The sequence below is a fragment of the Balaenoptera borealis genome, assembly GCF_965194805.1.
Source record: "Balaenoptera borealis genome assembly, chromosome: 2".
NCBI lineage: Eukaryota > Metazoa > Chordata > Mammalia > Artiodactyla > Balaenopteridae > Balaenoptera > Balaenoptera borealis.
The window spans coordinates 119,551,238-119,579,137 of NC_138867.1; the positions used below are offsets into that span (position 1 = coordinate 119,551,238).

A 27,900-nucleotide genomic window follows, 5' to 3' on the forward strand; every position below is an offset into this window, starting at 1 on the left:
TATGTTTTGGGTTGTTTGTGACCTTATTATGATTTGAGGCAGCCTCTCTGTTAATGGGTGGGGTTGTGTTCCTGTCTTGCTAGTTGTTTGGCATAGGGTGTCCAGCACTGTAGCTTGCTGGTCATTGAGTGGAGCTGGGTCTTAGCGTTGAGATGGAGATCTCTGGGAGAGCTTTCGTCATTTGATATTATGTGGAGCCGAGAGGTCTCTGGTGGACCAATGTCCTGAACTTGGCTCTCCCACCTCAGAGGCACAGGCCTGACACCCAGCTGGAGCACCAATACCTTGTCAGCCACACGGCTCAGAAGAAAAGGGAGAAAAAAGAAAGAAAGAATGAAAAAAATAAAATAAAGTTATTAAAATAAAAAGTAAAAAATAATTACTAAAAATTAAAAAAATTTTTAAGTAATATAAAAAAGAAAGAAAGAAAGAAGAGAGCAGCCAAACCAAAAAACAAATCCACCAATGATAAGAAGTGCTAAAAACTATACTCAAAAAAAAAAAACCCCAAAAAACTAAAGAAACAAAAACAATGGACAGACAGACCATTGGACAAATGGTAAAAGCAAAGCTATACAGACAAAATCACGTAAAGAAGCATTCACATACACACTCACAAAAAGAGAAAAAGGAAAAATATATATATATCGTTGCTCCCAAAGTCCACCACCTCAATTTTGGGATGATTCGTTGTCTATTCAGGTATTCCACAGATGCAGGGTACATCAAGTTGATTGTGGAGATTTAATCCGCTGCTCCTGAGGCTGCTGGGAGAGATTTCCCTTTCTTTTCTTTGTTCGCACAGCTCCTGGGATTCAGCTTTGGATTTGGTCCCGCCTCTGCGTGTAGGTCGCCTGAGGGCATCTGTTCTTTGCTCAGACAGGACGGGGTTAAAGGAGCAGCTGATTCGGGGCTCTGGCTCACTCAAGACAGGGGGAGAGAGGGGTATGGAGTGCGGGGCGAGCCTGTGGCGGCAGAGGCAGCATGACGTTGCACCAGCCTGAGGCGCGCCATGTGTTCTCCTGGGGAAGTTGTCCCTGGATCACGGGACTCTGGCAGTGGCGGGCTGCACAGGCTCCTGGGAGGAGAGGTGTGTATAGTGACCTGTGCTCACACACAGGCTTCTTGGCGGCTGCAGCAGCAGCCTCAGCATCTCATGCCCGTCTCTGGGGTCCGTGCTGATAGCCGCGGCTCGCGCCCATCTCTGGAGCTCGTTTAGGCCGCGCTCTTAATCCCCTCTCCTCACGCACCCCGAAACAATGGTCTCTTGCCTCTTAAGCAGGTCCAGACTTTTTCCCGGACTCCCTCCCGGCTAGCTGTGGCACACTAGCCCCCTTCAGGCTGTGTTCATGCAGCCAGCCCCAGTCCTCTCCCTGGGATCTGACCTCCGAAGCCCGAGCCTCAGCTCCCAGCCCCCGCCCTCCCCGGCGGGTGAGCACACAAGCTTCTCGGGCTGGTGAGTGCTGGTCGGCACCGATCCTCCGTGCGGGAATCTCTCCACTTTGCCCTCCGCAACCCTGTTGCTGCGCTCTCCTCCGTGGCTCCGAAGCTTTCCCCCCTCCGCCACCCGCAGTCTCCGCCCGCGAAGGGGGTTCCTAGCGTGTGGAAACCTTTCCTCCTTCACAGCTCCCTCCCACTGGTGCAGGTCCCGTCCCTATACTTTTGTCTCTGTTGTTTCTTTTTTCTTTTGCCCTACCCAGGTACGTGGGGAGCTTCTTGCCTTTTAGGAGGTCTGAGGTCTTCTGCCAGCATTCAGTAGGTGTTCTGTAGGGTTTGTTCCACATGTAGATGTATTTCTGATGTATTTGCGGGGAGGAAGGTGATCTCCACGTCTTACTCTTCCGCCATCTTGAAGGTCTCTCTCGAGATTGGTTTTCATCTTGGCAATTGAATTGTCTGTCTTTGATTGGTTCATCTTTGTAGTTTCTAGTTCCTTGTTACAGTGATCTGTGTCTCTTTTGATAATCTTTCTTAAATCAGTGAGCATTTTTATTACCACCTTTTTTTTTTCAAAGCATAAGTTTATTGAGTTTGCATTAGTATTTTTATCAGCAAGAGGGTATTTCCCTGAGGGGGAATTTTATCCTGGAAGCTAGTGCCTCAGGCCTGCCCAGTCTTTCTCTTTGTCCTTTAGCTTCAAGGAGCTGTATTACCACCTTTTTCAACTTGGGGTCTAGTAGACTGATGAGTTCTGTTTTACTATTTACTTTCAGGGAATTTCTCTTGTTCTTTTAATTGGGAGTAGTTCCTCTGCCTTTTCATTTTACTTAACCGTTTCTCCTAAATTCATAGAGACAGAGAAAGTTATCTGCTGTGGTCTTGAAGGGGTGTTTTTATGTGGGAGTGTCCCTGTAGACTGCATGTCTAGTGTTTTTGGTGTGAGGGCTGGTTTTGGTATGGACACTAGCCTCGTCTTTCTTCAGGGTGTGCTGGCTGTTATCCCCCTAATGGGGGGGGGGGTGATTAGTGTTGTAGTATCTAGAGCCTGTGCAGGATGTGAGGCAAAGCTTCTTCTCTGCTCTATGACTGTGGCTGCCCTGTCAGGGGTGGGTCTGTTCCCCAGTTGTTGGATAAGAACCTCTGAGGGTCAGTTTCAGTCAGGCTCCATTGCCCTTGAGTGCATGCCCTGCCCCAAAGGAGGTGAGTGCTGAAGCAAGTGAGGCCTGTGCAGTCAGTCAGAAAGGACCTGTGCACTGCCTGTGTAGGTGTCCGCAGTTCACCCAGAAGCAGCCCAAGGTCATGTCCCTTTCTCTGTTGTGTTCGTCCCAGATCTAGTGCAAGGCTGCGGTGTGGAGTAGGCTGGGGGTCAGGGCACTGTGACTGCAGGAATTGAGGTGGCTGGGCTGCCCCTAAGGTCTGGGCTGTCTCTGTGGCAGTCTTCTCCCAGGACCTGTCTGCCGCAGATCTAGCACTAAGCCGCAAGTGAGGAGTGGGCAGAGCTGGGGGCGGGGAGGTGCTCTCTCATTGGGAGATGAACTCCTGAGTGTGCTGACAAGGCCATTGCCATCCCAACCAGACCATACTCTATGCAGAGGCGTAGCTAGATTGAATCCTCTCCAGGGCCTGCCTGGAGACAGGTGCTTAGCCAGTGCATGCTCTTATGGCACTGCCCTATGCATGTTGTGACAGTGGTCTCCCTGGCTCCGCCCAGATCACACCCTAGCTACCCCAGTCTGTCTCTGCATAGCTAGACCAGGTCTTCGCCCAGATTGTGCACCAGGCTGTGGTGTGGAGTGAACTGGACTAGGGTGTTAGCCCCTTTATGTTGAGAAGTGTAGCAAGGCTGCAGACGCCAGTGCATGGCTCTCTCTGCCCTGATTGTTGGCAAGCCAGCATGTGTGCACTTCCTGCAAGTAGAGTCTAGGCTTTTCCAGCCCTTCTGTCTGTCTCAGCGGATTTCCCAGCAGGCAAGGGGGCTTGTCTTCTCTGCACGGGACACCAGGACTGGGATGCCCAGGTTGTGGCATGACCTCCTTGCTCCCCAGGACAAGGGTCTGCCCGTGTGGACCTTCTCTTCCTTATAGATCCCTACCAGGGGTGTAGTTCTGGACCTGGTAATTTTTTTTTTTCTTCTATCCTACCTGGTTACATGGAGATCTCTTTTGCAGCTTTTGTTGTTTAGGAGTTCTTCTGCCAGTTTCCGGTTAGTTTTTGGTGAGGATTGTACCACATGTAGATGTGTTTTTGATGTGTTGTCGGGGGAGGTGAGCTCCACGTCCTCCTATTCCACTATCTTGATCCTCTTTCCTACTGGCTTATGAGAGATATTTATGCTAGGCTTAGAATTTAAAAAAATTTTTATTTTTATTGAAGTATATTTGATTTATATCATTGTGCCAATCTCTGCTGTACAGCAGAGTGACTCAGTTATACACTTGTAGACATCCTCTTTTTTAAAATATTCTTTTCCATTATGGTTTATCCCAGGAGATTGGATATAGTTCCCTGTGCTATACAGTAGGACCTTGTTGTTTAGGCTTAGAATTTTAAGTTAACTATAATTTTACATCAGATGTTGACAGTGTCATTTCATTGTATTTTGTCTTCCACTATTGCTGCTGGGAAGTTAGTTCTCTGTCATTACTTAAAAAGAAATTGATCTTTTATATCTACTTTAAGATAATCTTTTCATCTTCAGTATTCTGCAATCTCACTATGATCTATATATGTGTTTATTTGACCCTATATGAGATTCATTTGGCTTCTTGAATTAGTGGCTTGGCGTTATGAAAAATTCTAATTATCTCCTCAAATATTGCTTTTATCCCTTCTGTTTTATCCTTCTGGGACTCCAGTTAGAATAGAGTGAAATGGTATATATAGATCTGTGTCTTGTAAACTCTTTCATAATCTCCATCTGTTTTCTCTTTTTGCTGCATTCTTTTTGCCTTCCAGTCTATTCTTTTTCATCTATGTCTGATATGTTCTTAAAACTACCCTTTGAGTTTTAAACTTTCATTTATTACAACTTTACATTTCTAGCAGTTCTATTTGTTCTTTCCTCAAATATACTTGCTCATTCTTCACGGTTTCTGTTCTCTCCATTTATTTTCAAACATTTATTTCCTTAGATACATTAAATACAGTCATTTCATATTTTGTGTTTGATAATTCCATTGTCTGACGTCAATGCATGTCTGCTTCAGCTGTTTTTATTTCTGCTGGCTCTCACTCTGGTATCTTGTTTCCTTGCACATTGAACTACTTTTTTTTTTTTTAATGGTAAGTTGCTCACTTAACTTGAAATTCTATTTTTGGAAATTATTTGAAGCCTGGGGTAAAGAGGCGTTATTCTAGAGATAATTTACTCTAACCACATTCCAGGGGCATTACCAGTTTGATAGCAGTATAAAGTTACATTCTCTGAGGATTTTATCCCTGTACCCCCCATCCCTTGCCAACTGTCCAGGTCCAGTGCATAGAAGCTACAAAATTATGTGAGGGCTAGAAGTGCTTCCAAATTCTTAGTAGTGATTCCTATCCCCCACTCTCCTTGCCCTACTTCCAGGCTCAGGAATAGTGTTTCAGACAGTTTTTATTGTAGCCCCTGGATGGAAGTTACATGTAGCTCTCTTAACAGTGATGTGTATCCCTTTCAGAATCTCTCCTTTGATGGATGAATCTCCTATTAGACTTTCCATGTTGGTTGATTCTAAATCTTTTTCACCTCGTCCTTGTGCGAAGTAAGGCTATGACAAGGAAGCTCAATTACCAAGTACTAAAGACAAATGGATAGGAACTAACTACGGATACATGCGATATCATGGATGAATTTCAAAGCATTATGCTAAATGAAGGATGCTCAGTGCAAAAGGCTACATACTTTGTGATTCCGTTTATACAGAACAGAAACCAGATCAGTGTGGTTACCAGGGGCTGTGGGTGGGGTGAGAGACTGAAGAAAAAGTGGCATGACAAAACTTTTGGGGGTAATGGAAATATTCTACATCTTGATTGCGGTAGTAGTTAAATGATTATGTATGTTTGCCACTCATCAAACTATACACCTTAAAGGAGGTGGAATGGAATTTATATCTACATGGAATTTATATCTCAATAAACCTGACTTTAAATGAAACAGATCTCTCCCTCTCTCTCTCTCTCTCTCTCTCACACACACACAACACACACACACATATGCACACACCCCTGAAGTTCAAATGTACCCATATCTCTGAATGTCTCCAGGGTGAAGCTGTTATAAGTGGTCTAATTATCTCTCTGGGATTCCTAGAGGGCAGAGATTTTTGTCTATTCAGTGCTGTATCCCTAGCAAATAGAACAATCCTAAAATATTATAGGACCTCTATAGATACTGGCTAATTGACTAAATTAATGAATTTTAAGCAGTGGCCCGCAAACTTTTAAAGATCAAAAGAACTCTCATGGAAAAAAACAAACAAACAAACTTTCTTGAGTGCCAAAGATCTTAGTCTGTCATAATGAGAAAAGTAGTAGACTAAGGAGTAGGAATCTGATTTCTATGACAGCTGTGTTTCTAACTTGGAGTTAAGACATCCCATTTCTCTGGGCCTCAGTTTCTTTATATATAAAATGAAACCTATACTAGGTATCTCCTCAGTTTCTCACAGAAAAAAAATTACAATTTTAACTCTCCACATCTATTCTCTTTTCATTCAGCTCTTCCACATCCAGAAGTCCAGAAATAATAAGAGGATGAATCATCAGTTTCATGTTATCTTGGTTTATTAAATTTTAGAAATAAATTACATTTCCTTAATTGTCATACTTAGAGCATATCAGAAATGAGGCATCATTTAATACATATTTATTAACAAATTACTGTATCTCTCATGACTGTTATTGTGGAATTGGGATAAGGGGAAATGCTTAATATGTACAAGTATTCCCCAGAGCCTCATGAGAGTGAATTAATGAACAATCGGAGTGGTTAGGTAATCTTGGAAGGATTAGAGAACAACTTTTTATTTTTTTCATTGAAGTATAACTGGTTTACAATGTTGTGTTAATTTCTGCTGTATAGCAAAGTGGTTCAGTTATACATATATATATATACATTCTTTTTAAAAAAATATTCTTTTCCATTATGGTTTATCACAGGATATTGAATATGATTTCCTGTGCTATACAGTAGGACCTTGTTGTTTATCCATTCTCTATATAGTAGTTTGTATCTGCTCACCCCAGCCTTCCACTCCATCCCTCCTCCAACCCCCTCCCTCCTCCAACCCCCTCCCTCTTGGCAACCACAAGTCTAGAGAACACTTCTTAAATGTACCTAAGATTATCTGAAAAGAATTTCAAAAATACCAATAAAATTTGTAGTGTTTATGTGTATTAGCTATTATATATGAACTAATGAATATTGATTATTGCATAAAAATACTTAAAAAAATAGAATTTGGCATTTATCCATAATAATGAAAATCAATTTTTAAGGTAGTTTGAAAATCAATAAGTATTGAGGTAGGTCACCCTAAAGGAGAGAAAAATAATGATAAAGTTTTTCCCTTTCTCACAGTGTTCTTTAAATGTTGCACTATCCTTCCATTCTTCCATGGCCTCTAAACCTGTGTACATGCTTTTCCCTATTACCAAGTCACTGTTGCCCTTCCTGGATAACTCCTCATCTTTCAGAGCCCAGCCTTTCATAACCTTCCATCCCCCACCTGGAATTTTGAGTTTTTCTATTATGCTATATTCTTATGATAGTCTGTAACATATTTATTGTAACAATTTAATTGCCTATCTTACCATTAGGACCCAAGTTTTTTGAGGCTGAAACGGTGTCCATCTCATTCAACATCATATTTCTGACCCTGAGTAGGCCAAACACACAGAAGGTGCTTAATAATTAGTAACTGAGGGACCTCCCTGGCGGTCCAGTGGTTGACACCACGCTTCCACTTCCATGCAGGGGGCATGGGTTCGAACCCTGGTCAGGAAATTTAAGATCACGCATGCCACGCAGCATGGCCAAGAAAATAGAAAGAAAACAAAACAAAACTGAATGACTATAGTGCTAATTGAGTGTTAGGTGAAATGAAACTTTAGAAGTCCCTCGATTTAACACTTCTGTGAAAAAGAGCTGGCACAAGTTTTTTAGTGATTGAATTCTAAAACTCCTTTATTGGACCTGTGAGAAGGACTTAAGAGCTCTGTGGAACGGACAATTTGCAAGAATAGGAGGCCGGGTGATTATGATGGCAATTATTAGAAACAGCCTTAACATGTATACAAGGGAACACAAAAAACTAGTTTGTGAACATCAGTGCATCATATGAAGGTCCTGGAAAATGCTTTGAAAGTCATTGGTTCAGATAAAATAGGAAGTTCAATGAAGATCCCTCCACAAAGGAAGTTTATGTTTCTATTTTGAGGCAAACAGTAAGTATCTGTAATTACTTCAGAAGAGGAGAAGAATTCCCAGTAAGGGAAATCATAGGCAGAGAATTAAATATTATCCACAGAGCTACGAAGGAACTGCCTCATTTTTTCCTTCAGGCAGCCACCATTACAGTCAAGTAACCTATATACTTTGATCTAATATCAAGGAATTGTGAATTTAGAAGTTAACTAATTTATTATATGTATATAGATCATCAAACCTGGAAATTCATGTAATCTCTACTTCAAGTAGCATTATTTAAAAGGAATCCAAGCTGAATAATATTTTCATAATGGACTGTCACATTAAATCAGGTTTTTATATTATCACTTCATTGAATCTGCTCTGCCAAGGTCACAAAGGACCTCCATCTTTCCATCTCAAGTTTCATCTAACTAAACACAGCGGTATTTCCTTCCTCCTTCTTGACACAGTGACTTTCAGACTTTCAGGACATATTCTCTCCTGATTTCCTATGACCACACTGGCTACTCCCCCTCAGTCTCCTTTGTTGGCTTCTCTCCATTTCCTAGACCTCAAAATGTTGACGTGCCCTAGGATTGGCCATTTTCTCTAACTACACTAATTCCCTAGGTGATCTCATTCAATTTCATTACTTTAATTATAGTTTTCCTAACCTTTGCTCAAATCTTTCTAGATGTGATATCTCCCCTAAGTCCACAGACCTCAATACTCAATTGCCCAATCAACATAACTTATATGTTTAACAAACATTTCAAATTTAACATGTCCAAAATTCTTAATTTTTTTTCCATACCAAAACTTACCCTAAATTTCCATAACAGTAAATAGCACCACCAATACCAAAATACCCCACACAAACTGAGGGCCATTTTTCTTTAACATTCTATATCTAAGACCGTCATCAAATCACTTCAATTTTCTTTAAAATATGTCCCAAATCCAACCAATTTATATTAACTCCAGCACTATCACCCTAATTCAAACTATCACTATTTTTTGCCCATATTTCTGCAATGGCCTTCTAACTGGTATCCCTTCTTATACCCATATAACAACCAGACTTACCTTTTTATTTTTAAATTTTATTTGAATCTCCATTCAAAACCCTCTCTTGGTTTCTCATCATCCCCTTTCTTCTTCTTTTTTGTTTTCTTTTCTTTTTTTAATTTTTATTGGAGTATAGTTGATTTACAATGTTGTGGTAGTTTCAGGTGTACAGCAAAGTGAATCAGTTATATATATATATCTACTCTTTTTTTAGATTCTTTTCCCATATAGGCCATCACAGAGTATTGAGTAGAGTTCTCTGTGCTATACAGTAGGTCCTTATTAGTCATCTGTTTTATATATAGTAGTGTGTATATGTCAATCCCAATCTTCCAGTTTATCCCTACCCCCCTTACACCCTGTAACCATAAGTTTATTTTCTACATATGTAACTGTATTTCTGTTTTGTAGATAAGTTCATTGGTACCCTTTTTTTAGATTCTACATATAAGCAATATCATATGATATTTGTCTTTCTGTCTGACTTACTTCACTCAGTATGACAATCTCTAGTTCCATCCATGTTGCTGCAAATGGCATTATTTCATTCTTTTTTATGGCTGAGTATCATTCCATTGTATACATGTACTACATCTTCTTTATCCATTCCTCTGTTGATGGATATTTAGGTTGCTTCCATGTCCTGGCTATTGTAAATAGGGCTGCAGTGAACACTGGGGTGCATGTATCTTTTCGAATTATGGTTTTCTCCAGATATATGTCCAGGAGAGGGATTGCTGGATCATATGGCATAAATTGCAGCAAGATCTTTTTCGATTTACCTCCTAGAGTAATGAAAATAAAAACAAAAATAAACAAATGGGACCTAATGAAACTTAAAAGCTTTTGCACAGCAAAGGAAACCATACACAAAACGAAAAGACAACTCTCAGAATGAGAGAAAATACTTGCAAACAAAGCAACCAACAAGGGATTAATCTCCCTTTCTTCTTTATAACACTTGCCACTACCTCACATAATATTGTGCATCTATTTGTAGGCTCCCTATATGCAGGGACTTTGTATTGTGTACCCAGAGACTAGAAAAGGGTCTGACACTTAATAGATGATTAATAAATATTTGCTGAGTAAATAAATGAATCACCAAGTATTTTTTTAAAAAACTTTGGTATCTGATATTACAACCTGGTAATACAGGTTATAATATCAGATGTACAGTGATTATCTGATGATACCTGTCTTTGCAACTACATTCTAGGATCATACTTAGAGCCCCATGCACCACATTTTTTTCTCACATGACTGTAATAAAGAATTCCAACTCTTCACCCTGGATTATCTTTTCTTCAGAATATGAGCCCTGTGATACACTATTTTCCAGGAGGAAGTAACTTATAAACTCTACTTTTAAGTATGATAAAAATGAAGATATGTATATGACATATATGGACTCTATTTGTAGGAGTGATTTTTTTACAGTGAGTTAGTATAGTAGAGAGCTTCAAAAATCTATACTGATTGCACCAGAAATCCCCCTCCTGCCAAGACACAATATATATATTTTTATATGAAAGGAAAAGGTAAAAACCAGAGTTTTCAAGTGTTAAAACATAGACCTAAACTCATATTTATTTATTCTTTCCACAAATACTTAATGAATTTCTGTAGCGTGTCAAGCATTATGCTAAGCACCAAGGAAACAGCAGGGAACAAGACAGATAGGGTCTGTGCGCTCATAGAATTTACCTTAGAGTGGGGGCAGTTAGACAGTGAATGGGCAGAGGAATATATAAAATGACTAAAAACTGTTATTAGTGCTCTTAATAAATACAGTGCTGTGCTAGAAAAAGGTGGACTGTGGTAGGCAGAATAATGCCCCTCAAAGATGTCCACGACTCTAGTCTTCAGAACTTGTGAATATGTTATAATACGTAACAAAGGAGAATTAGTGTTGCTAAATCAGCTGTCCTTGATCAGGACAGTACACTGAAATATCTGGCTGGATTCAACAATATCGAAAGGGTAGAAAAGAGGGAAGAGAGGGTCACAGTCTGAGAGAGATTTGAAGATGCTGCACTACTGACGGTGAAGATGGAAGAAGGAGCCACAAATCCAGAAGTGCCTCCAGCCTCTAAGAGCTGGAAAAGGCAAGGAAATGGATTCTCCCCTAGAGCCTCCAGAAGGAAATTGCTCCTGCTGGTGCCTTGATTTTAGCCCAGTGAGACCCATTGCAGACTTCTGACCTTCAGAAGTCTCAGATCATAAATTTGTATTGTTTAAAGCCACTAAGTTTGTGATAATTTGTGATGGCAGCAAATAGAAAAATGACACAGGGACTTCAGATAGGAGAGTCAAAGCAAGTTTCTCTAAAAAGGTATCATTAATCTGAGAGTTGAAGGATTAGAAGGAACATGTTATGAAGAGAGCTGGTGATAATGCATTCCAGGCAGAGAAAACAGCAAGCCCAAGGGCCTTAAGATTGAAAAGAGATAGATATGTTCTAGAAACTGATGAAAGCTCAGAGTAATTCAAGTGTGGTGATGGAGGGAGAAAATGGTTAATAAGAGATTGGAAATTTAGGTAGGATTAGTTTTTGCAAGGCCTTATAGGTGACTTTAAGGAATTTAGATTGCATAACATAATTAACATGTACAAATCAGTGTATAGCTCAATAGATATTTAAAGGGCGAACACACTTGAGTAACCACCACCCAGATCAAGAAACAGAATATTACCAATACCCCCTGAAGCCTCCCTCATGCCCCCTTTCAGTCTTTATCTCCACCAAAGGCAACTACTATTCTGACTTACCTTAGTTTTTCCAATAATTGAGCTTTATATAAGTAGAATCGTACAAAATTTTGTGTTTCTGATTTTTTCCTGCTGAACATCACATTGTGAGATTTATACATACTGTTGCATGTAGCAGTAGTTTTTAAAAAAGTCATTATGTATATATTTCTGTATATGGCAATAACAATACATTTATCCATTCTATTGTTGAGGTTTGGATTGCTTCCAAGTTTAAGATGAACATTCTTTTACATGTCTTTTTGTGTGCACATATAAGTATTTCTATTGAGAATATACCTAAGACTGCAATTACTGAGTTGTAGGGTATGCATATATTGAACTTTAGTAAATGCTGACAGTTTTCCAGAGTGACTGTACCAACTTATAGCCCATCAGCAGTGTGTGATAGCTGAAGTTGCCCCATCCTTTCCAACACTTGAAAATGTCAGCTTTTTAATTAATTCTCTTGTGTGGATAAAGGCATTTCATTGTGGTTTAAAATTCCATTTCTGGGATAATTAATGATGTTGAAACCTTTTAATATGCTTATTGGCTTTTTGAACATCCTGTTTTACTAAGTGCTTGTTCAGTGACTTACTACTACAGTTTTTTAAAGATAATTCTGGCTTCCATGGAGAGATTATATTAGCCAGTTTTAAGCATTTGTTTGGATCTTGGTGTAACATGAATGAAGTTTGGTATATGCATAAAAAATTTATTTTATAAGTGATTAGATACAGAAAGTGTGCAATACAACACCATCAAAGTGCAATTTACTTGAAAGATTAATGATGAAACTGAATCAAATCATCCTTTCTGAAAAGTGTTGATCTAACCTAACACACCATCAACTTTAACAGAGTATCATACTTCCTCATGAATTGTATTTGTTAATGAAATGGTATTCTTTAAAAACAAGCTTTATAGAAATTTAGTGATTGAAGGAGAGAAAATGCAATGCTGCATAAAATTTAGTTGAATGTCCTCCAGAAAAAATTAATTTTACTAGCTTGAAACTGAGACATAAATATGAGAAGAAAAAGGGCATGTCCAATTAATGGGATTTCTGGCTGCCTGCCCGAGAAGATTCTGCAAAGTCTTACAATACAAGGTAAAACCCACCTCCTCTGGAGCAAGTGGTATGCCTGTCCAGAATGCAGAGGGTTCCGCCCAGCAATAAAGTAACTTTGTACAGCATGCTTTATTGCTCTGCCCTGCATTCTAGCAGGCTTTCTGTCATTGTCTCTCCCCCTGAGTGGCTTGCTTTGCTTGTTCTGTTTTAAAGATGACTCAGTCAGATTCTTAGTCTTTCATCTTCTCCTTTCCCTACCCCCACCCCATTTTTGTTCCTAGAGTATCAAAGCCAGAGCAGAGCCTTTTTTTGTTGATGTTCCAGCATACTGAGCTATTATTGGCCCTGAGAAGTGAATTGGTTCTTTTCTCTTTCATAGGTTATATCTGTCGTGTAACCGGGCTCTCTCTGGCTCTCCCAATTCTCTGAAGCTAGTGATCACAAATATCCACGGCTTCTGGGGGTGGGGCTGCTTTTAATCCCAGCCTCCTCCTGGGACAAGGGCTGCAATCCCCTCTGCAGCTCCAAGTAAGGGGACAGCAGAGCAGCCACAGATCCAAGGCTGACAGGGCTGGCACTCTGTGGAGTTCTGCGCTGCTGCTCTCCTTCCTCCACCCTCCGTTGGTCTATATTTGAAGAGCCTAGTAAATTAATTTCCCAGGGGCAAGGGATGAGAAAGGGTGGGGTGAAGGAAGGGAGTGTCTTAGGGGCGAAAAATGCAGTCGACTCGCCCTCTGCTGGTTAAAGATCTGAATTATCGCCGCCAAAATAGTGGGAAATAGTGAGAAAGCAATCCGTACAACACGGATAATTTACAGGTAAAACTCGGCTTAATTTAGCTTATTTGTCCATCTTAAATAGCTACTTGTTCCCGTTAGCTCTACCTGCTGCCCCAGCACTGAGATTTAATTAGACTGATTCTAAACACTAGAACTAGTTAATATGTCAAGCTGTCCAGAGAGCATTTTCATTTGCCCTTGGGCTTTTGCTGTTACGTAAGTTAAAACCCGCAGACGTGCTCTTTTTTGTCTAATTTGTTGCTAGGCAACTGGAAAGATGACACCTAAACCGTCAATTTTAGAGTACACTCGTGCCTCAGTCCAACCTCTCTGTCTAAAATAGTAATTTCATGTGAACAAAAAGAGCTACTGTTTGGGTTTTCGAGACTAACTGAAAAACTATGCAGAAAAAGCAGTCCGTCACCATGCTGGTTTCTTAGGAAAGCTGACAGCTTTGTGCAAGAAGAGGGATTGGCCGCCATAACTCACACGGACTTTTGTACCGCCTTCGTTGTCTTAACGCGTTTTGTCGGAATAAACCAACACACCGAGGCTGGTTAATCTACTGTCTCTCGCACAGCAAGATAGCATTTCTAAGAATGCACTTAGAATCTGGTGGGTAGTGAGGGGGAAAAATTAGGATTTTTGCATTACGATATATTATTTAAAATCACCTGGTTCCCCTGCCAACCTAAATGTCCCAAATCAAGGAGTTCTTTCCCCCTCCATATGTGGCTTTGTAAACTGTCAGTCACGCGGCCCTTGGAACCAGTTGGGATTGGCCAGTTCCTTTGTCAGGTGACAATCTCTGCAGAGAGTCACGGGACTAAATTGGGCGGTGTCGCTGTCCGCGTCTAGGGTGCTGAACTCTAGGCGTGGCCAGAGGCTTCCTTTGCTTGACAACTTCCGGTAGGGCGGGGTCAGGGTCGCTCTCCAAAAAGTGGATCCACCTGCCACCTGGTGGTAGATGAGGAAAATGCTTTTGATAAAGTTCAACAAGGACTTTGGATGGAGATCCTAAACTCTGAAGAAACAAATTGGAGGGGTTTGGAATATTGAACCTCAGGAGGTGGTTTTGGGGAGATCTGACCATTTTAAAAAGCCACAGAGAGGTATAGGAGAATTGAGAATTTCCAGAGTGATCTCTCACTTCTCCCACATCCCCTCAAATAATTTACAAATGTTAAAATTTTTCCCAAGCATTTCTTTCAGCATATCTTGTTATCAGATGAGTATCTGAAAAATATTTGTTTTTATAGACATTTAGAAATAGTTACTAAAGTATTCACAGAGTACATTTTGCTGAAAGAAATGCTTCTGAAGCTCTATCTTGTTAGCCAAATACATTCAAGGAAGCTTAGCTGAGAGTACTTCTCTCTCTGATTTCTGCTTCTGGAAGGAAAAAACAAGTGTAATTATATTTAGGAAGTGGTAAGAGGTCATAGAAATTCTAGGAGGAAAACTCATGTTTCTTATTTTCTTCCAGGACTGGTATATATAAACTATCAGAGTTGAAAATACAGGAAAGTTATGGTATGCTTCTTATGTTTACCCTGTGTATTTTCACACTGTGTACTTTTACACAGTGATGATGAAGTCACTTTGAAGTTTGTACATTTAACTTCAGATGAGGAGCCCCTGAAGTTAATCGAGTTGCTAAGTAGAGATTCTTTTGATAGATAATGAGAATGAAACAGGAGAAAGAGGTAATGGAATAGTTCTTTCAAATGTTACCTTTATTAAAAATACTATGGAAGGTGGGTACTTTTATTTTTCAAGAGGCTATGAAGTCAAAATTCCAACTGACCTTACAATTTCTATGTTTTTGATGGTAACCTCTTCTTCCTAATTAGTTTAATATCACTCTTCCCATATTCCGAAACAAGTGACTGCTTTATAGCCAGAGTCTTACTATATCTTCAGATATGTGGGCTACAGTGTAAAGTCACTTCTAGCAAATTGAGAGTAACATGAATTTCTTTCTCAAATCCCAGAAAAAGATAGGACTACCCAGGAAGCACTCTTGGCTTTGTCAACCAACCCAGTTAATATTTAGTATTCTTATAGATGTTTTCTCATTTACTCTTCTATGGATCTTAACACAGAAAATAGTTATCATTTCTGTTTTCAGACATAAAACTTTTTTTTTTCAAAATCCTGATTTAAATAAAAATTTAGGTATCCAATTTGGGGATGTTACTTGAATTATCTTCACTGATAAAGGAGATAAATTGGTTGGAGTTTAGTTAAGAGAAGAATAAACATTCTAACCTAGCCTCCATTTGGTTAAATTGGGAAGTTTCCCAAACACCTGTCAGATTACATGGAAAGACACCTATAACCCATGCTACCAGAGTCAACATGGGCATGAAAGCCCTCTGTTTAAAGTAAGAATGTAATATAAATCTGGACTATAAATGGTATTGGTTTATATTAAGGATTCTTATATTCCTGTGGAAGACAGAAACATTATATGCAGATGCACATGGTAAACAACAAGAGGCATTGTCATTTAAAGCAACAGATGGTAGATCAAAAGCAGCTGCAATAAATTGAGCTGCCTAAGAAAGACTTCTATACCCTCAAAGCCTCTTGTTCCTGCCAAAAGGAATAAGAAACCTAAAATGCATGAAAAGACACAATAAAAGAAAAGAATCCTAAAATAATAGTAAAGTCTAAAACCGCAGGTGTGAACTCAATGTTTTAAAATACATGTGCTCCAGGGCTTCCCTGGTGGCGCCGTGGTTAAGAATCCGCCTGCCAATGCAGGGGACACAGCTTCAAGCCCTGGTCCGGGAAGATCCCACATGCCACAGAGCAACTAAGCCCGTGCGCCACAACTACTGAGCCTGTGCTCTAGAGCCCATGAGCCACAACTACTGAGCCCACACGCCTAGAGCCCGTGCTCCGTAACAAGAGAGGCCACCGCAATGAGAAGCCCGTGCACCGCAACGAAGAGTAGCCCCCGCTCCCACAACTAGAGAAAGCCCGGGTGCAGCAACAAAGACCCAACACAGACAAAAATAAATAAATTAATTTTAAAAATAAAATAAAATACATGTGCTCCTAAAGTTTTTTTCAGACTTGAGTATATATGAAAGAAAGTTAGAGGGTATCCCAGATATTAATATGCTTATAAATATGACTATAACAAATATCATAAATATTAAAAGTAAGACTATTTCAAGTTTGAATACAATAGAAACAACCAATGGGGAGATTAGCCAGTATTGTAATTACACATGCATAGTAATAAAGTCCATTTAAAAAGATCTTGTGTGCTCCACCTATTCATCCTCCCTCCCCCTAAGTCCTGGCAACCACTGATTTCTTTTTGTTTTGCCTTTTCTATAATGTCATATAGTTGGAATCATAGAGCAGCCTTTTCAGACTTGCTTCTTTCACTTAGCAGCATGCATTTTAAGTAAGATGCATTTATGTTTTCTCCATATCTTTTCATGGCTTGATAGCTCATTTCTTTTTAGTGCTGAATAATAATAATAATAAAGAATAATTCATTATCTGGATATACCACAGTTTATTTATCAATTCACCTACTGAAGGACATCTTGGTTGCTTCAAGTTTTGGCAGTTATGAATAAAGCTGCTATAAACATTTGTGTGCAGGGTTTTGTGTGGACATAAGTTTTCAACTACTTTGGGCAAATACCAAGGATCATGATTACCAAATCTTATTGTAAAATTATCATATTTTAAGATTCGCATAATGAGCAAATATATTGATGGTGCTGGGAACCAAATATTCTCACTTTGGTACAAGGCTAATATAAATATGAATTGGGGGATGGAAAGGAAGAAACCTGTTTTAATGCATTGAAAGTATAAATACCATGATTACACCCACACACATACACACACCACAGATACTTATGTAAGTACAAGTATATATTAATATAGGCAAGTATCATCCATGGATGTTGGAAAACACTGAGTAATAAAATTGTTTTGGAAATAGAATATTCACATAGTTTTTTTCCTAGTTTTATTGAGATATGATTGACATACAGTACTGTATAAGTTTAAGGTATATAACAGTGATTTGACTTACATCATGAAATGATTATCACAATAAGTTTAGTGAACATTCACATCTCATATAGGTACAAAATGAAAGAAATAGAAAAAATTTTTCCTTGTGATGAGAACTCTCAACTTTCATATATAACATAAGGCAGTGTTAATTATATCTATCATGTTATATATTACATCCCTAGTACTTATTTATCTTATAACTGGAAGTTTGAACCTTTTGACTACCTTCATACAATTCCTCTTCCTACCCTCCCCCTCCCCCTGCCTCTAGTAACCACAAATCTGATCTCTTTTTCTATGATTTTGTTTTTTTGAAGTATAATTGACCTATAACACTGCTATTTCCTGGTACACAACACAGTGATTTAGTATTTCTACACATTTCAAAATGATCACTATGGTAAGTCTAGTTATATCATCAAAAATATTACATAGTTATTGACTGTATTCCCCACAATACATTTCATCCCCTTGACTCATTTATTTTGTAACTGGAGTTTGTACCTCTTAATCTCCCTCACTTCTTTTGTCCCCCCCACCCCCCCGCTCCCCTTTGGCAATTTGTTCTCTGTATCTATAACTCTGTTCCTGCTTTGTTATGTTTGTTCATTGGGGTTTTTTTTGTTTGTTTTTTTAGATTCCACACATAAGTGAAATCATACAGTTTTTGTCTTTATCTGACTTATTTCACTTAGCATAATACCGTTTAGGACCATCCATGTTTTCACAAATGGCAAGATTTCATTCTTTTTTATTGCTGAGTATATTCTGTTATATACACACATACACACACACACACACACACACCCCACATCTTCTTTATCCAGATTGCTTCTCTATCTTGGCTATTGTAAATAATGCTGCAATGAACATAGGGGCGCATATATCTTTTCTAATTAGTGTTTTTGTTTTCTTCAGATAAATACCTAGGAGTGGAATTTCTGGGTCACATGGTAGCTCTTTTAAATTTTCTGAGGAATCTCCATACTGTTTTTCATAGTGGCTGCACCAATTTACATTCCCACCAACAGTGCACATGGGCTCCCTTTTCTCCACATCATGGTCACATAGTTTTGAAACATCTCTCCAAAGATAACTAATCATGAAAAATTAAAAGGTACCTTTCAAATTGAGAAATTTGGACACTATTTTGTAACCAAATTATCAAACTTAGTATAACCAATAATGGGACATAAATTACATCATATGCCTCCTGATGTAATGCACTGAAGAGACTACAACATCTCCAAGGTGGCACTGATGTCAAAATATTTCATCTGAATCTAATGAAGACACAATGCCCAAATTGAGGGATATCCTGTAAAATGACTCTTTAAAAATGGCAGTGTCATGAAAAAAAAAGTCAAAAATATTTTCTTTAAACTGCTCTAGTTTAAAGGAAACTAGAAAAACATGACAATTGAGTACAATGTGCAAACCTTGATTATATCCTGGATTAAAAAAAGAACAGCCATAAAGGACATTATTGGAACAATTGAGGAAATTCAAATATTGAATACAATATTAGGTAATAGTATTCATGTTAAATTTCCTGTGTGTGATAATTGTAATTGAAGTTATGTGGGAGAATGCCCCTGTTTGTAAGAGGTACATATTGAGATATTTAGGGATGATATGTTAAAATGTCTGCAACTAACTCATAACAAAATACAATGTTTACATACTGTATCTGCCAGCTATGGTCACAAAATACAGTGCAAAACTTAACAGCTCAAAATAACATTAATTCCCACTCGTGCATCTGGAGGTCAGCAGATTTAGGCTGAGATCAGCTGTGCTTTGCTTCAGTATACAGGTTGTATCCAGTGCTGTTCCATACTCATCCTTGAATCGGTGGGCTATCCAGAAAAAGTTCTTAGAAAGGTGGCAGAAGAGCAAGAGGGCAAGCCCAATTATTGCAGCACATTTCAAGCCACAACTTGCTTTACTCTGTGTATTAGTTTCCTAGGGCTGATATAACAAACTACCACAAAGTGGGTGGCTTAAAAAAAGCAAACTTATTCTCTCATAGTTTGGAGGCTAAAAGTCTGAAATCAAGGCATCAGCCGGGCCCTGCTGTCTCTGAAGGCTCTAGGGGAGGATCCTTATTTGCTATTTCCTAGCTCTGGTTGTTGCCAGCAGTCCTTGGCATCCCTTGGCTTATAGCAGCATCAGTCCAGTCTCTTATCTCTGTCGTGATATGGCCTTCTTCCCTGTGTGTGTCTGTGTGTCTCCAAATCTCTCTTTATAAGGATACCAGTCATTAGAGTTCACCGTAATTCCATATAAGCTTATCTTAACTTGATTATATCTGAAAAGACACTGTTTTCAAATAAAGTTACGTTCACAGATACTACCCACTCTGCTAACATCCCGTTGGCCAAAGCAACTCAACGGGGTCAAGCCCAAAGTGAAGGGGTGGAGAATTATACTAAACCCATCGTGAGGGTCTAGTATAATTCACATGGCCAAACTCAACATCAGTGGAGCAGAGAGATATATTCTGCCCACAGAAGTTAAGAGGAAGAGTGACTGGTTTTGAATAATAAATGTGTGTGTACATATATATATATATATACATATATATATATACACACACACACACACACACATATATAATGTATAACGTGATGTATATGCATACATGTGTATATATATGAAAGTGAACAAATGTAGCAAAATTGGTGAATCTAGGTGAAGACTATACAATTATTTATTATTGTTTATTATGTCAAATATCAACAAATCTGGACTTAGGGAAGGAGAAGCTGTTTTAAAAGACTATTGCAATAGCAGAACTCATTGATCACAAAATCTGCAAATGTCTCATACAGAAAAACAGTTTTTTTTTTTTGTTTTTTAAATTAGGGAGGGATCAGCAGGGCTAGCAGTAACTTTGTGTGGGAGTAGGACAAGGGGATAGAGGAAGCAGATGGTATAATCAGGGTGCTTTAACAGGAATATTTTTCCCTCTGTGGTTGGCCAGTTCTCAGAATGAACAATTAAGTGGGGGATTTTAGGACTTGTTTCAGTTTGGGGGTGAATTAAAGTTCAGAGGCCTATGAGAAAAAGAGAAACCTGACTAAAATTTGGTCAAACCAAATCAATAGGTATGTAATGGGTAATTGTAAGCACTCTTGAAACTCTTCTGAAGGTTTAAATTATTTCAAAATATGATTTTTTAAAAGCTAAGAGTTAGTACTTAGATACAGTTTTTTAAAAATTATGCAGTCCTACCTTCTCAGTCTATGCTTACTTTTATTTATTTATTTATAATACATTTATTTATTTATTTATTTTTGGCTGCGTTGGGTCTTCGTTTCTGCTTGCCGGCAAGCGGGGGCTACTTTTCATTGTGGTGCGCAGGCTTCTCATTGCAGTGGCTTGTCTTTGTTGCGGAGCACGGGCTCTAGGCACATGGGCTCAGTAGTTGTGGCGCACGGGCTTAGTTGCTCCGCGGCATGTGGGATCTTCCTGGACCAGGGCTTGAACCTGTGTCCCCTGCATTGCCAGGCAGATTCTTAACCACTGTGCCACCAGGGAAGTCCTTAGATACAATTTTGGAATGCATTTTTTATTCTCTCTAAACTTCATGATATTTTACTAGGTGTGGTTTGCCCCTCTTCCCAATGACTAGATTTTGAGTAAAGACACTGGCATTACAGCTTGGTAGGTTGTAGATTTATTCTGTATGTCCTAGTTCTACCTTCACTGGAAAGAATAAAAACTTATTTTAAAAAATACCATGATGTTTAAAGGGTCCAAAGTTTTCAGAGAAAAAAGAAAATATTTTGGAATTTCATCCCATCAAGCAGATAATACATACCCTGAGAACTAACTAAACAAATTAAGATTCAGAGGAATCCAATTGAAGAGCAACATTTCTTGTATTTCAAGTCATAAGAATGTATTTTTTAAATTTATGGGTTTTGAATGAGTTACTTACAAACTGATTGTATTAAGACTTCCTAGGTGGTGACTGTAGTTAATAACAACACTGTATTGTATATTTGAAAATTGCCGAGAGTAGATCTTAAAAGTTCTCATTACAAGAAAAACGTTTATAACTATGTGTGGTGATGGATGTTAACTAGACTTACTGTGTTGAGCATTTAGCAGTATATACTAATATCTAATCATACTGTATACCTTAAACTCATATAATGTTATATGTCAATTATACCTCAGCTAAAAAAAAGACTTCCTAGGATGCCATAAGCTTCTGCTTAATGTGTGAATCACTGGGAGAAATACCTCTTTTAAACAAAACTCTGTAGATATATATCAACTAAGGATAAGCTATGTATCAACTAAGGATAAGCATGTCTCTTTTTCTTTTCTTTTTTTTTTAAATGATGGGAAATGACCTTTTCATTTATTTTTTATTTTTTATTTTTAGCACCTTTAATTATTATTTATTTATTTGGCTGTGTTGGGTCTTTGTTTCTGTGCGAGGGCTTCCTCTAGTTGCGGCAAGCGGGGGCCACTCTTCATCGTGGTGCGCGGGCCTCTCAGTATCGCGGCCTCTCTTGTTACGGAGCACAGGCTCCAGACGCGCAGGCTCAGTAGTTGTGGCTCACGGGCCCCGTTGCTCCGCGGCATGTGGGATCTTCCCAGACCAGGGCTCGAACCGGTGTCCCCTGCATTAGCAGGCAGATTCTCAACCACTGCGCCGCCAGGGAAGCCCCCTCTTTTTCTTAATTATAAAGAGATACTCAGGACTCATATTTAGAATATATGAAGAACTACAACAAATCAATAGGAAAAAGACAATCCAATGTAAAAAAAATGGCCAAGGGAACTGAACAACCCCCCCCTCCAACCAAAGGTTATCCAGATGACTAAACATATATTAAATAGTGCCCTACGTCATCAATAATTAATAATCAGAGAAATGCAAATTAAGCCCACACTGAGATAGCCAAAATGGTTAAACTTTTAAGAAGACTAGTAACGATAAGTGTTGGTAAGAATTAGAACAAATGGACCAATTTAAAATAATGGACCTATTTACACATCTCATCCTGCTGATGAGATGTGTAAATTGGTACAACTTCTTAGAAAGCAGTTTGGCAGTATCAGGTAAAGCTGAAAAGAGCATACCCTATGACACCAATGCCACTTCTAGGTATATGCCCCCCCTCAAATGTACACACGTGTGTACAAAGTGACATATATAATGACATACTTCTGTGAACAGTAAAACAATAGTAAATGAGTTTTGCTGTTAATGCTGAAAAAGACAAAAGCAGTCCGTGACAGCTAGGAGCTAGCCTGATACTCAGAGCTAGGGTATGCTGTTCTCGTGTTGAACTAAAACAGGTTCATAGAACAACATTAGACAAGGCCACTCTGTGACAGTGATGGATTAAGAGAAAAACAAGAGGATGCCATAATCAGGTGAAAAGGAACATTTTCCAATCCACAAAAATGGCTAATATGAATTACCAATCACAGCTTTAGCCTCCTTCCATTTTTCTCACCTTCTAAGAATTATTAATATATCCAACTATAAAAATAACTGTTTCTGACAGCATCCAATCCAGAGCAAAGTCCTACTTCAAACCACCCCCAAATCACCTTGCACAAATATCGCAAGTCCTTTTTAACACCCTCTTATTGAGATGCCCCATGATTCTCTGTGGTGTGATGTCTCCCTTGTTGCAGTAATCAGAAAATACAACTTTGTTCAACTACAGGTGTGTTCCTGATGGTCTGTGGCCAAAGAGCATTGACCAGACTGGAATTCTATACAGCAATGGAAATGAATGAGCTAGAGCAGAACACAACATCAATCTGAGACTGAGCTAAATATCAAAGGAAAGAGACTAGATTCTGAAGATTACCTACTGTAAGTGTTATGAGTTTTTTTTACAAATGGGAAACCACCAAATGCTCCTGCTAATGAGCATGAGATAGAGTGTCAGAAGACAGGTTCTAGTTTTTATATTGCCAGCAGTAGCTGTATGGACTGGGCAAGTGATTTCATCATTTGGGCCTTAGTTTTTTCATCTATTTAAAAAAGAGGTGGGGAGATTGGACCTAATCTTTCTGAGGTTCATTATCATTCTTAAACATTCTATGATCTTATGACTGTAAAAAACTCTCAACAAATATCTTGCAAAATTTCCATTGGGCCATTTTCAATATATGTAAGTAGTCTATTATTTAATTTCCTTTAAAATCCAAAGCCAAACATTTATCTTCACTTAATTTATCTACTATATTATTTGGGAAGCAGAGTTACATACTAATTACGAGCATGACTTTGGAGTCAGACAAAATCAAATTGAGTTCCTTCTCTAATATTTACTAGGTAGAAGACGTTGGGGGAGTAACATAACCTCTCCAGTCTCAATTTCATCTGTAAAAAAGAAATAATAATAATGTGTACCTCATAGAGTTGTTGCAAGGGTTAAATGAGATAATGCATGTAAATTACTTAATACAGTACCAGTATATAGAAATCATACCCGGTAAGTATTGCTTCCATCAGAATCATAAGTGACAAGCCCGTCGCTTCCTAAGCGTTTGAGGGTTCTGTGGAAAAGAATGGGTTTATGCAAACCATGAGGCAAGTTGAACAGTTCCCCTATCAGTGTACCTAATGGACCCCAGTTTCCTGAGAGATGATATCTGTCTGTCCCCTTTCCTTTTCCTACTGATCACTTCCTCCAAGCCCCCCTCCCTCATTCCCATCCAGTTGGTTCACGCTTCAGAAGACACTGCAGCATCTTTTTGCCTCTCCCTTGGTCTCTGGGCGGAGTGTGTATGTGGAGTGTGCCAAGTACCTTAACACCTCGCTGTTTGCCCGCTGCTGCAGCGGCCCCAGCCGGCTCACAGATACTATGACTTCAACTTTAAGCTTGCTTAACGAGTATCCTCATTGGGTGTTCAATTCCCCAGGGCTTTTTTTCCCCGAAAGGGAATTGAAAGGCGAGTTTGCTGTTGCTTTGGCAACAACTTTCAACCTCTACCTTACTCTCCAGAATGAGAACATATCTATTAATACATTCGATAGACTGGGGAGTTGAGTTACTTAATGCAATTTTTCTTCCAAGTGCAAAACAGCTCACCTGGCTCGGTTAGCCTTTGGCGGCGCTGCGGTTAGAGGCTAGCAAAGCCGAGAGCAGCTGTTGCAGGAACCTGTTGGCAGAAAAGTGAAAGTGTGTACGCAACAGGTGTATCTGCTGCAGAGAGTGCGCTTGTGAGAACGGATGGCGATTGCACGCAGAAAACTCTTGCAAAGCAGGCAAGTGGGCTCGCTTCTCCTTTTTCTGTGCTTCTCTGTGGGGGGTGCGGCGGCCATCCGCTATTCGGTGGCAGAGGAGATGGAGAGTGGTTCGTTTGTAGCTAACGTGGCTAAGGACTTGGGGCTGGAGGTAGGGAAGCTGGCTGCGCGCGGGGCGCGGCTCGTTTCCGAGGGCAATATACTGCATTTCCGGCTGCACCGCAAGACAGGAGATCTGTTCGTGAAGGAGAAACTGGATCGGGAGTCACTTTGTGGCAAAGCCGATCCATGCGTTCTGGAGTTTGAAATAGTCCTGATGGAGCCACTGCAGTCCTTTCGCGTGGAGGTCAGGGTATTTGATATCAATGACAATGCCCCGGTTTTCCTAAACAAGGAGCCTCTTTTAAAGATTCCGGAGAGCACCCCCCTGGGTTCACGGTTTCCTCTGCAGAGCGCGCAGGATCTGGACGTCGGCCTCAATGGTCTCCAAAACTACACCTTGAGCGCCAGTGAGTATTTCCACCTGCACACCCGCTTCCGCAGCCATGGGCCCAAGTATGCCGAGCTAGTGCTGGATAAACCCCTGGACAGAGAGGAGCAGCCTGAAGTCAACCTGACAATTATAGCTGTGGACGGAGGGTCTCCGCCCAAGTCTGGCACTGCCCACATCCGCGTGGAGGTTCTGGATGTCAATGATCACGTGCCCCAATTCTCTCGACTGGTGTACCGCGCTCAGGTACCGGAAAACAGTGCCAATGGTTCTTTGGTGGCTACGGTGACTGCCACCGACCTAGACGAGGGCTCCAACAAGGAGATAACTTACTCTTTAGCGCAAAACCCAGAAGTAATTCTCCAGACGTTTCAGATTGACTCTGAAACTGGAGAGGTTCGACTAAGAGGGTCCCTAGATTTTGAAGCGATTGAAACATATGACATTGACATTCAGGCTACTGACGGAGGAGGCCTCTCTGCCCACAGCAAAGTCCTGGTGGAGGTGGTGGATGTTAATGACAATCCTCCTGAAGTTACAGTCTCCTCTGTGTCCAGCCCGCTCCCTGAGGACTCTCCACTACATACGGTAGTGGCCCTTTTCTCTATCAGAGACCGGGACATTCGAGTGGGAGGAAAAATCACTTGCTTCCTCAAAGAAGACCTTCCCTTTGTAGTCAAACCTACATTCAGGAATTCCTACTCACTGGTCACTGACAGAGGCATGGATCGGGAGGAGGTCTCTGGCTATAATATCACCCTTGTTGCCATGGATACTGGAACACCCACTCTGTCCTCGGAGACTGTGATAGAGGTGCTAATATCTGACATTAATGACAATCCCCCAGTATTTCAGGAAGATTCCTACATCTTGACTGTTCCAGAAAACAACAGCCCTGCAGTTTTTATTGGCAAAGTCCATGCTGAGGATCTAGATTTGGGTGAGAATGCCCAAATAACATATTCTCTGCTGCCTCCAAAAAGTGGAGATCTATCAGTCTTTGCTTACATCTCCATAAATTCAGACAATGGGAAACTCTATGCACTGAGAACTATGGATTATGAAGCCATTCAAGATTTTCAGTTTGTGGTAAAGGCAACTGATGGGGGCTTCCTGTCACTGAGTAGCCAGGTTACTGTCAGAGTGGTTGTCCTGGATGACAATGATAACTGCCCAATGATCTTGTACCCACTGCAAAATGGCACCTTGCCCTGCAATGACCTGGTGCCTAGGTCTGCAGAGGCAGGCTACCTGGTGACTAAGGTGGTGGCTGTGGATGGTGACTCAGGTCAGAATTCCTGGCTTTCATATCATCTATTTAAGGCCACTGACCCTGGGTTATTCTCTGTTCAACAAAAAAATGGGGAAATCCGTACATTGCGGCAGATATCTGAGAGAGACCCCACGATGCAGAAACTGATCGTTCTTGTTCAGGATCACGGCCAACCAGCTCTTTCTACTACTGCCTCACTTAACATCCTCCTGGTAGATGGCTTTTCTGAGCCCTATCTGCAGTTCCGGGATCCATTCAAGCATCCTACAAGGGTAAATCCATCCACTAAATATTTGGTCATTTCTCTGGCTGTGCTTTCCTTTCTCTTTCTCCTCTCTGTCGCAGTGATCTTCATTACACATATCTGCCAGAAGATTAAATACAGAGAAAAGTTCACAATTCAAGAGCATTTCTATGATGACTGTAATTTCTCTAACAACCTGGTACAAGGAGAAGCCAGTGGATCCATATCCCAGCCTTGTCCCTATGAAGTGTCCTCAGCCACTGGCACTGGCAATAGTGAATTCTGGTTTCTTAAGCACCTTATGCCCAACTTCCCCTTCCCCCATGGCACTGGAGAGGTAAAAACGGAGGCTGGCTCCAGTTTACCACCAGATTCTGATAGAAATAGGTCTTGGGGGTCAGAGGGCCATGCCCAAGTATCTGATGACTATATGTAGCCATTATTCATGTCTCCCGTGGAAGTTCATTAGTCCTGGCTCTGGATATGCTTAGTTCCATAGAGATATCATGTTATTTTGCCTTTAAGTTATTTTCCATTAGAAAGTTATGCATGCATAGGGATAAGAACTAGCTCCTAGTTTTGATACATCAGAAAGCAATTAGGTTCAAGAAGTAGAAATATAGTTTATTGTTATTCAGAAATTTTTAGATTTGTCACCTGATGAGTAGAGATCATCTTTGAATCAACATCTTGCATACCATCATTCACAATCATGCAAATGTCTGGTGAATGGTGGTCCTCATAGATAACTGGATGGGAGGAAGGGTAAAGAAGAAGAAAAAGGATTTGACTTATTTGCAAATGTAAAGGCAGATATAAGGCTAAAGAGATTCAGTTCAGGAATTAAGTTAGCTGTAGATTTCTTAATGGTTGTCGGGGACCTTAGGCAAGTCTTAAATCTGTTTATACACAGATATCTCATTCCTCATCAGAGAGCAGTTGTTTGAAGGTAGATGAGGAAAAAAATAGACTTGTAGATAACAAATGCTGTTGAACAACTACAAAACCAAAAGATATTAAAGGAGAAAGAATGCATTAATACCAATAAAGTGGCCTTAAGAAAAGATAGATTTTCATGTATTACCAGATTTGATCTTAAGCC

The 27,900-nt window shown here is 39.9% G+C and overlaps 1 protein-coding gene across 1 annotated transcript in view; it reads left to right on the plus strand.

Moving 5' to 3' along the window:
* Positions 1-22,254: 22,254 nt before the first annotated feature.
* LOC309623489 (protocadherin beta-1-like) overlaps positions 22,255-27,900 on the plus strand; it is a 53,695-nt gene continuing 48,049 nt past the window's right edge. The window contains exon 1 of the mRNA XM_082380438.1: positions 22,255-27,230. Coding sequence (XP_082236564.1) covers positions 24,778-27,230 — 2,453 coding nt within the window. The 5' untranslated portion in view covers positions 22,255-24,777. The remainder of the gene's footprint in view (positions 27,231-27,900) is intronic.